The 12,717-nt window shown below is 51.6% G+C and overlaps 1 protein-coding gene across 1 annotated transcript in view; it reads left to right on the top strand.

Moving 5' to 3' along the window:
• si:ch211-57n23.4 (immunoglobulin superfamily DCC subclass member 3) overlaps nt 1–8,461 on the top strand; it is a 35,251-nt gene extending 26,790 nt beyond the window's left edge. The window contains exons 12-14 of the mRNA XM_059981154.1: nt 893–1,025; nt 4,031–4,163; nt 4,274–8,461. Of these exons, the coding sequence (XP_059837137.1) occupies nt 893–1,025; nt 4,031–4,163; nt 4,274–4,318 (311 nt within the window). The 3' untranslated portion in view covers nt 4,319–8,461. The remainder of the gene's footprint in view (nt 1–892; nt 1,026–4,030; nt 4,164–4,273) is intronic.
• Nucleotides 8,462–12,717: the final 4,256 nt, after the last annotated feature.

Genomic DNA, 12,717 nt, shown 5'->3' with positions numbered 1-12,717 from the left:
AAATGATTCGTTTGAGGTCATGGGGGGGCAAAGATAGGCTGAACACACACAGTTTTCATCCCAGGGCTAGGGAATCAAGAAATAGAGGGCACCAGTATAATAAGAGAACATAAAATAAATATATTACGGAACAGTACAGGCCCTTCAGCCCAGAATGTTGTACTAGCCTTTTAACTTGCACAAGATCAATCTAACCCTTCCCTCCCACATTGTTCTCCATGTTTCTGTCGTCATTGTGCCTATCTAAGAGTTTCTTAAATCTCCGGGTCTGGCTGTCCACTCGATCTGTGCCTCATATCGTCTTGTACACCTCTACTGAGTCACCTGTCATCCTCCTCCTCTCCAAAGAGAAAATCCTTCGCTCACTTTTCCTTGCTCTCCAATTCAAGTAGCTTTCTGGTGAATCTCTGCACCCTTTCTAAACCTCCCACATCCTTCCCTTGATGCGGCGACTGAACACGTTATTCTGAGAGGAGAGAAATTTAATAGGAACGTGATGGGCAAAGTTATCTGTTAGTATATGGACGAGCCAGGGGATGTGTTTGAGTCAGGTACATTAACAACATTTAAAAGGTCCAGTACTTGGACAGGTACATAGACAGGAAGGGTTTTGAGAGTTACGGGTCAAACATGGGCATATGGGACCAGCTTAGACGGGAATCTTGGTCAGAATGTTGGGCTCAAAGACCTGATTTCCTGCGGAATCACTCCACGATCTCTTACACCACCATGAATTTGACTTCCATTGTGTCTTTTCATCGCTGCGTTTATCTGTAGTTCATGCTCTGCGTATTGTGTGTGTGTGTAGGTTTGACACTCTACCTGTACCTCACTGTACCTGTGCACCAGACGTTAAACTCAACGTAACTGCGCACTGTCTTGTTCCTCGTAGCACCGTCGGACCCCGGCTGTGACTGCCGGAAGCCCCAGGAAGCCTCACTGAGTGGGATTGTGGTTGGAATTCACATTGGGATCGCCTGCATCATCTTCTGCATCCTGTTCCTTTTGCTGGGATACCGGAGGAGGTAGGGAACAGAGGGGACTGAGACTGCCATTCCTTCTCGGTGGTGGATCCACCCATTCCGATCTCTCCCCATCAACCACCTCTCTTCCCTCTCCCCCACCCACCCTTCCCTCTCTCTCACCTCGTCCCCACCAACCACCTCTTTCCCTCTCCCCCACCCACCCTTCCCTCTCTCTCACCTTGTCCCCACCAACCACCTCTCTTCCCTCTCCCCCACCCACCCTTCCCTCTCTCTCACCTCGTCCCCACCAACCACCTCTTTCCCTCTCCCCCACCCACCCTTCCCTCTCTCTCACCTTGTCCCCACCAACCACCTCTCTTCCCTCTCCCCCACCCACCCTTCCCTCTCTCTCACCTCGTCCCCACCAACCACCTCTCTTCCCTCTCCCCCACCCACCCTTCCCTCTCTCTCACCTCGTCCCCACCAACCACCTCTCTTCCCTCTCCCCCACCCACCCTTCCCTCTCTCTCACCTCGTCCCCACCAACCACCTCTCTTCCCTCTCCCCACCCCTTCCCTCCCCCTCTTCTCCTCATCTCCTCTCCCTCCAAACAAACATACCCCTTCCTAGCCTCTCTTCCTCTAGCAACCCACCCACACCCTCCCCTCCCTTACTACCCCACCCACCCTTCCCCCAGAGAGAAACAAAGTCTCATTGTGAAATGGGGAGGGCAAAGTTCTTCACTCAGAGAGTGTGGAACAAGCTGACGGAGGAAGTGGTAGATGTGGGGTCAATTTCAACATTGAAGAGAAGTTTGGATGGGAGGCTATGCTCCAGATTCAGAATGAACTAGATGGGGTGTAAGGCCTGTCAGAGCAGTCACTTGGTCCTTTCCATACATTCAATGTTTCCATTGACTGAGTGAGGGCTTGTCTCTTTGGAGCGAAGGAGGATGAGAGGTGACTTGGGGCGTAGACTGGGTGAAAAGCCAGCATCCTTTCCCCAGAGTGGAATGGCTGATACAGGAGAACGTAATTTTAAGTTGACTGGAGGAAGTATAGTGGAATGCCAAAGGTAGTTAATTTTACACAGAGAGTGGTGGGTGTGTGGGATGCCCTGCCAGGGGTGGTGGGAGAGGCAGAGACATTAGGGACATTTACAAGTCTCTTCAATGTGCACATGGAGGGGGTGTCAAAGTGCTCTCCACAGTACATTGGTAGAAGTTTTTGAGTGTTTTAGTTGACAAACCAAATCTCCTCAAACTCCTTATGAAATATAGCCACTGTCTTGCCTTCTTTATCGCTGCATCGATATGCTGGGACCAGGTTAGATCCTCAGAGATGCTGACACCCAGGAACTTGAAGCTGCTCACTCTCGCCACTTCCGATCCCTCTATGAGGACTGGTGTGTGTTCCCTGGTCTTACCCTTCCTGAAGTCCACCATCTGTTCTTTGGTCTTGCAGACGCTGAATACAAATCTGCTGTCTCTGTCACACCACTCAACTAGCTGGTATATCTCGCTCCTGTACACCCTCTCGTCTCCATCTGAAATTCTGCCTGCAGTGATTTATAGATGCTGTTTGAGTCATGGGTGCAGAGAGAGTAGAGCAGTGGGCTAAGCACGCATTTCCCCGGAGCGCCAGTGTTAGTTGTCGGTGAGGTGGAGATGGTATTTCCAATCCACACAGATCATGGTCTTCCAGTTAGGAAGTCAAGGACCAGGTCCTTCCTGAGACAGGAGTTGATTCTAGCCCTGCTCAACCTCTCAAAGCATTTCATCACCGTCGATGTGAGTGCTCCTGGGATGATAGTCGTTTAGCCAGCTCACCCCACTCTTCTAGGCACTGGAATGATTGTTGTCAAAAGACAATAGACAATAGGTGCAGAAGTAGACCCTTCGGCCCTTCGAGCCTGCACCGCCATTTTGAGATCATGGCTGATCAACTACTATCAATACCCGGTTCCTGCCTTGTCCCCATATCCCTTTATTCCCTTATCCATAAGATACCTATCTAGCTCCTTCTTGAAAGCATCCAGAGAATTGGCCTCCACTACCTTCTGAGGCAGTGCACTCCAGACCCCCACAACTCTCTGGTGGAAGAAGTTTTTCTTTAACTCTGTCCTAAATGACCTACCCCTTATTCTCAAACCATGCTGTCTGGTACTGGACTCTCCCAGCATCTGGAACATATTTCCTGCCTCTATCTTGTCCAATCCCTTAATAATCTTATATGTTTCAATCAGATCCCCTCTCAATCTCCTTAATTCCAGCGTGTACAAGCCCAGTCTCTCTAACCTCTCTGCGTAAGACAGTCCAGACATCCCAGGAATTAACCTCGTGGTCCTTTTGAACCAGGTGGGAACTTCTGACTGCAGCAGTGAGAGATTGAGAATGTCTTTGAACACTCCCGCCAGTTGGTTGGCACAGGTTTTCAGAGCCCTGCCAGGTACAACATCAGGCCCTGCTGCCTCGTGAAGGTTCACCCCCTTGAAGGACATCCAGTCAGCCAATCATGTGGCAGCAATCCATTGCGTTAAAACATGCAGACATGGTCACGAGGTTCAGTTGTTGTTGTTCAGAGCTCAGTGACTTTGACTGTCAGTGCCAGATGGGGCGGTTTGAGTATCTCGGAAACTGCTGATCTGGATTTTCATGCACGACAGTCTCCAGAGTTTACCGAGAATGGTGTGAAAAACACTTTAAAAATCCAGTGAGTGGCAGTTCTGTGGTTGAAAACGCCTCGTTAATGAGAAGCCAGAGGGGAATGGCCAGACTGGTTCAAGCTGACAGGAAGGCGACAGTAACTCAAATAACCTCATGTTACAACAGAGATGTACAGAAGAGCTTCTCTGAATGACCTTGCTGGATCGGCAGACCACTGGCTCCACTACTCTACCTAATAACGGGCCACTGCGTATAAACCAGGTACAGACAGAGGGGTTGGTTTAATGTGGAATCATAGTTAGCACAGAGCCGGTGGGCCGAAAGGACAGCTCTACACCTGCCCGGCTGGTTTTCCACGGGTGTCTGATATCTCTCTCACTCCCCTCCCCCACAAACACAGGCTGTTTGATTGTCGTGGCTTCAAAGAGAGCTGGTCGGTATCCCAGTCACGGCACAGCACAGCCCTAGACGGGCAGAATGGCAACCTGGAGCCTGAGGGGAAAGAGGACCGGGCACTGGAGCTGACAGAGCTGGTGAGTGTCCGAGGCCGGGTGCCGGGGTCCTATCGGAGGCGGATGGTTGGGTGGGGTGGGGGTTACCCTCTTCAGCCTTGCTCTGAAGACAGCTTGTCACTCTCTTTCAGAAGGGGGACCAAGGGAGCCCGGTTCACCTCGAGCAAAGAACCTGACCAGACCAGAGAGAGGGACCGACGCCTCCGCCCTCACTTCGAACCAAAGGACCGACACCGCGCCCGGAGCCCAGTTCAAGTCAGCTTTAACCAGCTGCTTTAACTGGCCTCCCATTTGCTCTGTCGCAATTACGCGTATGAACAGCCTTTCCAAAGACTTCTACCTCAAGAGAATTGTATGTTTCCAAAAAAGCCATTGTCCAAGCCTCTACCTCAGTAGCCGACCCCTCCCCTGGATCACACTCCACACTCCTCCTCACCCCCCACCCCCGAGCGGGGCGGAGAGGGGAAGTTGGGTGAGGTTGATGGAGGTGGGGGAACAACACTGACCTCAGAAGGCACCCAAATATTCCAAACTGGCCGCATCCCGTCCAAAGATTATTTGCGAGAAGCCGGGGCCGTTCTCGGAGACTTTGAACTTGCCAAGTAACACTCCGGGCTTTCAGGGTGGGAGTGCTGGCAGGCAATGAGACCCCTTCCCCCACCACCCCATCAAGCCCACCCCGCTCCCCCTAGTCGGCGTGGGAGCCCGTTCGGCTGTGTGGGGACTGGGGACAGGAACGGTTTCTGCTCCGTGACCAGACCAAAGATGCAGATCCCGGTGGGGGGGGGGGGAGGAAGATCCCCTCGCCCATTCAAGGACTGTTAACCGGCCCCTCTTGCCCCGAACTATCCGTCAGTGGAGGCGGGTCTCCTTTGCTTCGGAGACTGGCAGTTGGGAGAGAAGACCCGTGTTCGGGGTATCGTTGGAGCCCTCACCCTGTGGCTAAATCATGCAAAAACAAGCGGTGACAGACAGGGGAACCTCGTCGGTTTTACAACCTGTCCGGATTCTCAGCACCCTGGTGTCCACTGTCCCCATTACCCCGGCTCCCCGACAACCAGAGCGCCCGGTGCCCCAGATTCGCAGTGATAATTATAATTACCCGAAAAGAAAGCCAAAAGACTTAGCAGTTTAAGTCAGTGTTGACCAAATGTTGCCTTGATTACTACCAAAGTATGAAAGATGTGCTACACACAGCGCTGAAATAACGACACGCAGTCGGTAAGTCGTTTCGAGACTAGTTTATTCAGACTTCGCGCCCTCCCTCTCCGGCCGGAAATGACGTCAGAGGTGTTGGACCAAAGTCTCCCCCCGCCCTGGCTATTTGTGAGCCTGCGCAGTAAGTGGGTCGCCGCAATACTAGCTTTAATTGTCACATGTTCAGAACGGAGAGTGAGATATGCAGAGGTGGGGGGCTCCCCGTACCAACGTGGCCCGCAATGTACTCATGCTAAACGCGCGTATTTGAAACCGAGGGAACCCGCGGGGCCACGGGGGGGACGTACAAACTCCTTACAGATGGCAGCCGCTGTAACTCGATATCGCTGATCGCTACGCCTCCGTGTCGCCCGGAGTTTGCCCTGACTCCCTCCGGTTGTTCCACGCGAAGGAAGATTGTGTTTGTGTCTGTGGGTGGGTGACAGACGGGGAGAGGTGGATATCTGCAGACATGCTTCCTTGTTACCCCCCCCCCACCCTTGCGGGGGAATTGGAGGGAGCACGAACCCCGTGAAGGGGTCGTTTGCTCCGCCCGAAGTCAGCGTGGGCAGATCCTCCCTCATGCTCGTCCTTTTTTTATTCTTTCGACAGGGGTGTGTCCGCGCATAATGAAAGTGGGAAATACATGAAAATGTTGGAGTTAGGTTCCCTTCCCCCACACACGTTTTAATTATATTTTACGCGCTAGCTTTAGGAAAGAAAGATAGATTAGGGTGAGGAGTTCTGTAGAGGAGGGGTTGCGGATTGTGCGTTACTCCTCTCTCCCAGAGATTACGGGGGAAGGGTGTGACCGGGTTCCTAAAGGTGGTCCCGTCCTGTAACCCAGCGAGCAAAGTCCAACTGTTATGGGAGAATCCCGGCCACAGTCCTAACCGCCCCTTCTTATTCTATCCGACAGGGTTCAGCGAACAAACTTCAATCAGTAGTCTGCCGATCTGAGTTTTCACATTAGCAGCACGGAATTCCACATTTATCCCCGCTCTGCAGAGGCAGTTACAACCCCCATTCCCAAGACCACCCCTCCCCAGACATTACTCCAGATCCCCGTGACCCTGTCCCTGATCCGGCGCCAAGTCTGGGAAATCCGTCGGGTCCCAGCGGAGGGAGGGAACACCCAAGGATCGTTAAACTGACGACCTCATCTCACCCCAGGGTGGAGGTGCGCCCCACGGGGAGAGAGACAGTCCCTGGATCACTGCGCAGTCTGTGCGTGTGAAACGTTGTGTTTGCGTGTGAGTCGGTGTGGGGCTGAGTGTGTGCGTCTGTGCACGTGTGTGGGAGGGTGGGGGCTGCCTTGGTGTGTGTCTGATTGCGGGGTGAGTGTGACCCGAACCTGAGTGTGTGTGTGAGAGACGGAGAGAGAACGAATGTTTCTGAGTGTTCCTTGGAAGTTACAGCCGAGGTTAACGGGCATGAGCTCGCAATGGCGTGCGTCTGAAACAGCCTCTCACCACCAGGCTCCTGAGCTACTAAACCCGGCAGAAGGGCTGAAGGGGCAAAGGCGGGTTACTGGCGCCTTTAAGCCGGTCGCTTCGGGCAGATGGGGCTCATCGGAAGGAGATCTCTGATCTCAAACCTCCGCCGCCTTGTACTCGTGGGGTAGGTAGACTTCGGGAGTGAACCCCGAGGGAATATTCCGGATCTGGAGTCCCTACGTTCAGTTCAACGCTGATTGGCAACTCCGCTGGTGCCGAACTGTATCAGTCTCTGCTGTTCATCAGCTGCGTGGGGGTGGGGGGGTCTGTATCTTCGTGTGTCGTTAGGTGTGACATTGGGCGTTTGTGTGTGGGAGGGACAGCATGAACGGGGGCTGCCTGTGTGTGCGTGTCTCGGAGATCCACAGCCAGGGAGAGTTGTGTTGTCCTCTTTCCTGTTCCTCTCCGCGGCGTCCGGCAGCGAGTTTCACCTCCCCATACTCCCGGTCTGGGTTGAAAACATTTAGTCTCCGATCACTGCACGCTCCCTCCTCCCACTTCTGTAATCTCAGCACCCGGTCCACATGCAGGATCTGGACTTGAAACGTTGGCCCGAATCACCAGAGTCCGCAGATGCTGCGACAAATCACAAAATGCTGGAGGAACTCAGCAGGTGAGATAGTGTCGGCGGAAAGGAGGTTTCGGGCCGAGACCCTTCCTCAAGGGAAGGTGGGCGGAGTGATAGGTGAAGCCAGGCGCGTGGCAAAGGTAAGGGATTGAAGACGGAATCTTATAGGAGAGGAGAGTGGACCATCAGGGAAAGGGAAAGAGGAGGACCACCAGGGGAAGGTGAGAGGCCAGAGTGGGGAGAATGATCGGAAGTTGGAGAAATCGATGGAAATTTCCGCTCCCTCTCGGGGTTTTCAACCAACGTCGACTCTCCACAGATGCTGCTCGACCCGCTGAATTTCTTCCAGCCGTTTCACTCCTTGTTCCAGCCCGCCGCTTCCTCCCTCCCGACCCCGGTGTTTCTCTTCACCCCCTCTCCTCCAAACCCCACTGGTCATTTCCTCCCTTTCCCTTCCGACGCTTCCCACTTTCTCGTCGTTTACCACGTTCTACAGATCTCCACCAGTCCGTCCCCACTGAAACCAACCCCATGTCTTCCGTATCCGTCCCGGTCAGCTGATGGGTGGAGTTACAGCGCGGAGAGAGGACCATTGACCTACCATTCATTTACACCAATCCTACATTTTCCCAACAAATGTCTCCTCCCCACCCACAATATTATACCATCGTGTAAACGGGAAAGGAGGGAGACCAGGTCGTAGTTGTGAATTGTAGCCCATGTCTCAAGTCCCCTTGCCGGCGTCGGGTTAAGCTCCCATGAAGCACCCGGGACCTTTCGCGAGATTAAAGGAGGTCAACTACACAGTGAAAATTACCCCCCCCCCCCACTTCGTTTTAAACTTCGCTCCACGGTTGTGTTCGTGTCAAAGGGCGAACGTCTGCAGATTGTTCCCGGGACTATGGGTTGGGGGGGCGGGGTTACTACTGTCTTCCACCTGACACACCTTGCTGTACTTCTACCTCCTCCTTTTGAACCAGGAATTGTTGCCCCCCCCCCTCACCTGGCCTCGAGCCAACCCAAAGAGCCTTCAAAATTAACCATACCCTCCCACTGCGTCTCCTCGCAGTGACATTGAATTTTTGAATAAACTCGTTTCACTAAAACCGGTGCGAGGTGCTAATTTGAATGGGTCCTGGCGATCGGTTCTAGTTCCAGCTACACTCTCTATCTCTGCAGTCCACGGTCGAAGGTGACCCGTACGGGGGCGGAGGTTGGGGGGAATGAGGCGCTGGTCGTCGCTGAGGAGCTGAACTCAAGGCAGAAACATAATGGGAATGAAGACTGACACTTGATTCGGACTCACGAAGGTTCTACTGAAAGGTCTCTGCCCAAAACGTCAGCACTTTATGATTCAAGACAGAGCTAGACGGGTTAGAATCAGAGAGAGAGAGAGGCGAGACGAGTTATCGAGTCCGTGCTGACCATCTAATCAACCTTCCAGATGGAGTCTGGACTCTCATTGCCGACTGTCCACTCCACAGAAGCTGCCTGACCCGCTCCAGATTCCAACTTCCGTACTCACTTGTTCGATTTACACTGATCATTCCCAAACGCACGCAGACAACACGTACTTAACCACCGGACCCTGAGCGTCACAGGGCCGTGGGAAGAAAATTGGAGCAGCCGGGAGTCTATGCGTTCACAAGAAAGAGCAAACGCCGTGCACACAGAGATGGTCACTGACTCCCAGCAGGAGTATATATTAACGGTGTGCATCAACAGACCAGAATGAATAAGGGTAGACAGCAATATCTCCACCATGATTATTCTAAACACTGGTGCTCCTTAAGTTTGCACCCTCAGCTCCCCGCTCTAATCCCTGTACATACAGGACTACGCGGCCAGATTTTACTGTAACTCCATCTACAAGTGTACAGACGATACCATCATAGGGGGCCGTATCTCAAATAATGATAAGTCGAAGTACAGGAAGGCGAACAGGAGCTTAGTAACGTGATCTCATGACAACAACCCTAATGTCTGCGAAAGAAAAGAGCCGGTCACTGATTTCAGGAAGGGGGTTGGGGCACCTGTTCCCGTTTTCAGGTGCTCAGGTTGAGAGCTTCAAGTTCCTAGGCGAACCTCAGCAATAGCCTGTCCTGGTCCAATTACACAGCAAATCGCAGCAGCTCTACTTCCTCGGGAGGCTGAAGAAAACGTGGCTCGTCCGATGCACCAAGCATTCTACCTGGATGAATAATGACTGCGTATGGCTGCTCCACAAGAAACTGCAGAGTCGTGGACGTGGACGCAGGTCAACACATCATGGAGACCAGCCTCGCCTCTATGGACTCTGCATCAATAAAGTAGGCAACATAAAGATCCCACTCACCCTGAACACATTCTCTGCAGGTTTACCAAAGCCTGAAAATACGCATCATCAGGCTCAAGGACAGCTTCGAACCTGCTGCTATAAGACATTAAATGGCCCCCTAGTTCAATAAGACTCTTGACCTCACAATCTGATCATGCATCCACACTGCACTTTCTCTCTAGCCGATACACTTTATTTTTCATCGTCGCTGTTTTACCTTGTTCTATTCAAAAACACTGAGTAATCTGTATGAACAATATGCAAAGCATGCTTTACTGTATCACAGTACATATGACAATAATACCAATTCCAACAGATTATCGGCACTTGACCAAAAAGAATATTCTCGATTCTTCCATGAAACAAAAATTCTTTCCATATTAAATAAACAAAAATTATTTCAAAAAGTGCGCGTTCTATACTTTTAGCAAGTGTTCCCCTACACAAACATGTCACCTGCCCTGCCTCATTCTCTAATAGGAGATCTAGTATCAAACTCTCTCTCATTGGGACTGAGGGAAACTTTCCTGTACGCATTTAATAAATTCTTTCCCATCCAGTCCTTTTACAATACGGGAGACCCAATTAAAATCACCTATATCACAATTTTATATTTCTTTCAGCAGTCTGCAATCTCGCTACAGATTTGCTCCTTCAAACCCTGCAGACTGTTGGGTGGTCTGTAATATAGTCCCACTAATGTGATCATACCTTTCTTGTTATCAGTTCCACCCATAAAGACTCACCAGACGAGCTTTCCAGTCTGTCCTGACTGAGCACTGCCGTGACATTCTCCCTGACTAGGAATGCCACCTTAATCCCTCCCACTGTATCATGTCTAAAACAATGGAACCCTGGAACACTGAGCTGCCAGTCCTGCCCCTCCTGAAACCAAGTCTCAGTAATGGTTACAATGTCATAATTTCATGTGCTGATCCATGCTTTCCTCATCTGCTCTCCCCACAATACTCCTTGCACTGAAGTATACCAGGCTCTGAACATTAGTCCCACCACGCACAACGTTTCGATCCCTGACTTTGTATGTAGGATTAACAACATCTTTCTCGATAACCTCTGTTCTGGTGGTTCCCATCCCCCTGCAAATCTCCCGCCCACCCCCATGCAACACTAGCAAACCTTCCCGCTAGAATATTAGTCCCCCTCCAATTAAAGTGAGAATGGCCCCTTGTTTTCAGGCCCCACCTTCCATGAAAGAGAGTACAATGATCCAAAAATCTGAAGTCCTTCCTCCAGCACCAACCCCTTGGCCACGTGTTAAACTGTATGATCTTCCCACTTCTGGCCCCTTTTGCACGTGGCACTGGTAGCAATCCTGAGATCACAACCCTGGAGGTCCACCTTAGCACCTAACTCCCTGAACTCACGTTGCAGGACCCCATCACCCCTCATTTCTCCTGACATGGACCTTTGTCTGCTCAGCCTCCCACTTAGGAATTCTGAGGACTCGATCTGAGATATCCCAGACCCTAGCACCCGGGAGGTGACATACCATCTCTTTCTTGTTCACAGAACTGCTTTCTGTTCGCCCAACCAACGAATCCACCATCTGTATAGCTCACCTCTTATTCACCCCTCCCCAACTTCCCTTCTGAGTCACGGAGCCAGACTCAGTGCCAGAGGTCGAGGGGACTGAGAAGTTTCAGCTACACTGATATTACCAATGCCTCTACTTCTTCAGGAGACTGAAGAAATTTGACACGTCTTCTTGAATTGAATTTATTACTTACATCCTTCATATACATGAGGAGTAAAAATGTTTACGTTACGTCTCCACCTAAATGTGCAATTTATCGTCATCATCGTGGCCTGGCTTCGCGAACGAAGATTTAGGAAGGGGGCTGCCCACACCTGCTGCGGGCTCGCTGGTGGCTGATGAGGCCAACACGGGACATGCAGACTCGGCCGCAGCGGGGGGTGGGGGAGGATGACCATAGACGTGAGCGTGTCCTTCGGCCTGCACAATGTTTTATTTAGGTGGAGTGCAGTGTACGCGGTACTGACCCCACCCTTTACACCCGGGGTTCATCTGCCATAGCATAGCAAGCTGGGACGGTGACAGCGAGGTCCTCCGGTCGTAGGAATTAAGTCGGAGTGTCCTTCTCCGAAGTGGATGGCCTGACGAGGCTGACGGGCCCCACCTGCCCGTGTCTGGAGTCAGAGTTGTCCTTCTCTTAGGCTAACGGGCCCAGCCTACCCATCCAGTTATACCACTCGGTCGCGCCATGCGTAGCAAGCTTGGTGGAAACCGACGAGAAGCTGTTGCTACGGACGCAGTAATGTAGGAGAGGCCGTTTGCAGTGGCCTCCTGCCTAGCAAGCCAGACAGGGACCATGCAGCGAGCACTACACCGGGAAAGGAGAGACGATGCAGTGCGCGTACACTTACCCTGAAATTTATAAGTAATATGTACAACGGGACAGTCTATATAATATAGAAATACATCCTTCAGCATGAATTAATCAGTCTGATGGCCTGGTGGAAGAAGCTGTCCCTGAACCTGTTGACTCCGGTACATCTGCAGAGGTGAACTTCCTACTATTCAGGACATTTACAAAGAGAGGTGTGAAAAAAGGGCCCGAAGGATCATTGGGGTCCCGAATCACCCCAACCACAAACTGTTCCAGCTGCTACCATCCGGGAAACGGTACCGCAGCGTAAAAGCCAGGATCAACAGGCTTCTTCTTCGAGCGAAGTTTCCCATTAAACTTTCCACCTTAACCAATAACCTCTAGTTGTAGTGCCATGCAGACTTAATGGAGAAAGCCTGCTCGCATCTACCCTACCTATAACCCTCATAATTTTGCATACCTCTATCAAATCTCCCTCAATCTTCTACATTCCAAGGAATAAAATCCTAACTGATCTCGACCTTCCACTGACTTGCTGCTATACGCATTCACGGGGAGTACACGCTGAGCAGCACCACGTTGAGTTTGACATTGACTGGTGCTAAACTGCACCAGTCTCTGCCATTCT

The sequence above is a fragment of the Hypanus sabinus genome, chromosome 9 (genome assembly GCF_030144855.1).
Source record: "Hypanus sabinus isolate sHypSab1 chromosome 9, sHypSab1.hap1, whole genome shotgun sequence".
NCBI lineage: Eukaryota > Metazoa > Chordata > Chondrichthyes > Myliobatiformes > Dasyatidae > Hypanus > Hypanus sabinus.
Note: the sequence above shows the minus strand (reverse complement) of the source record. Positions and strands in the feature narration are given on the sequence as shown.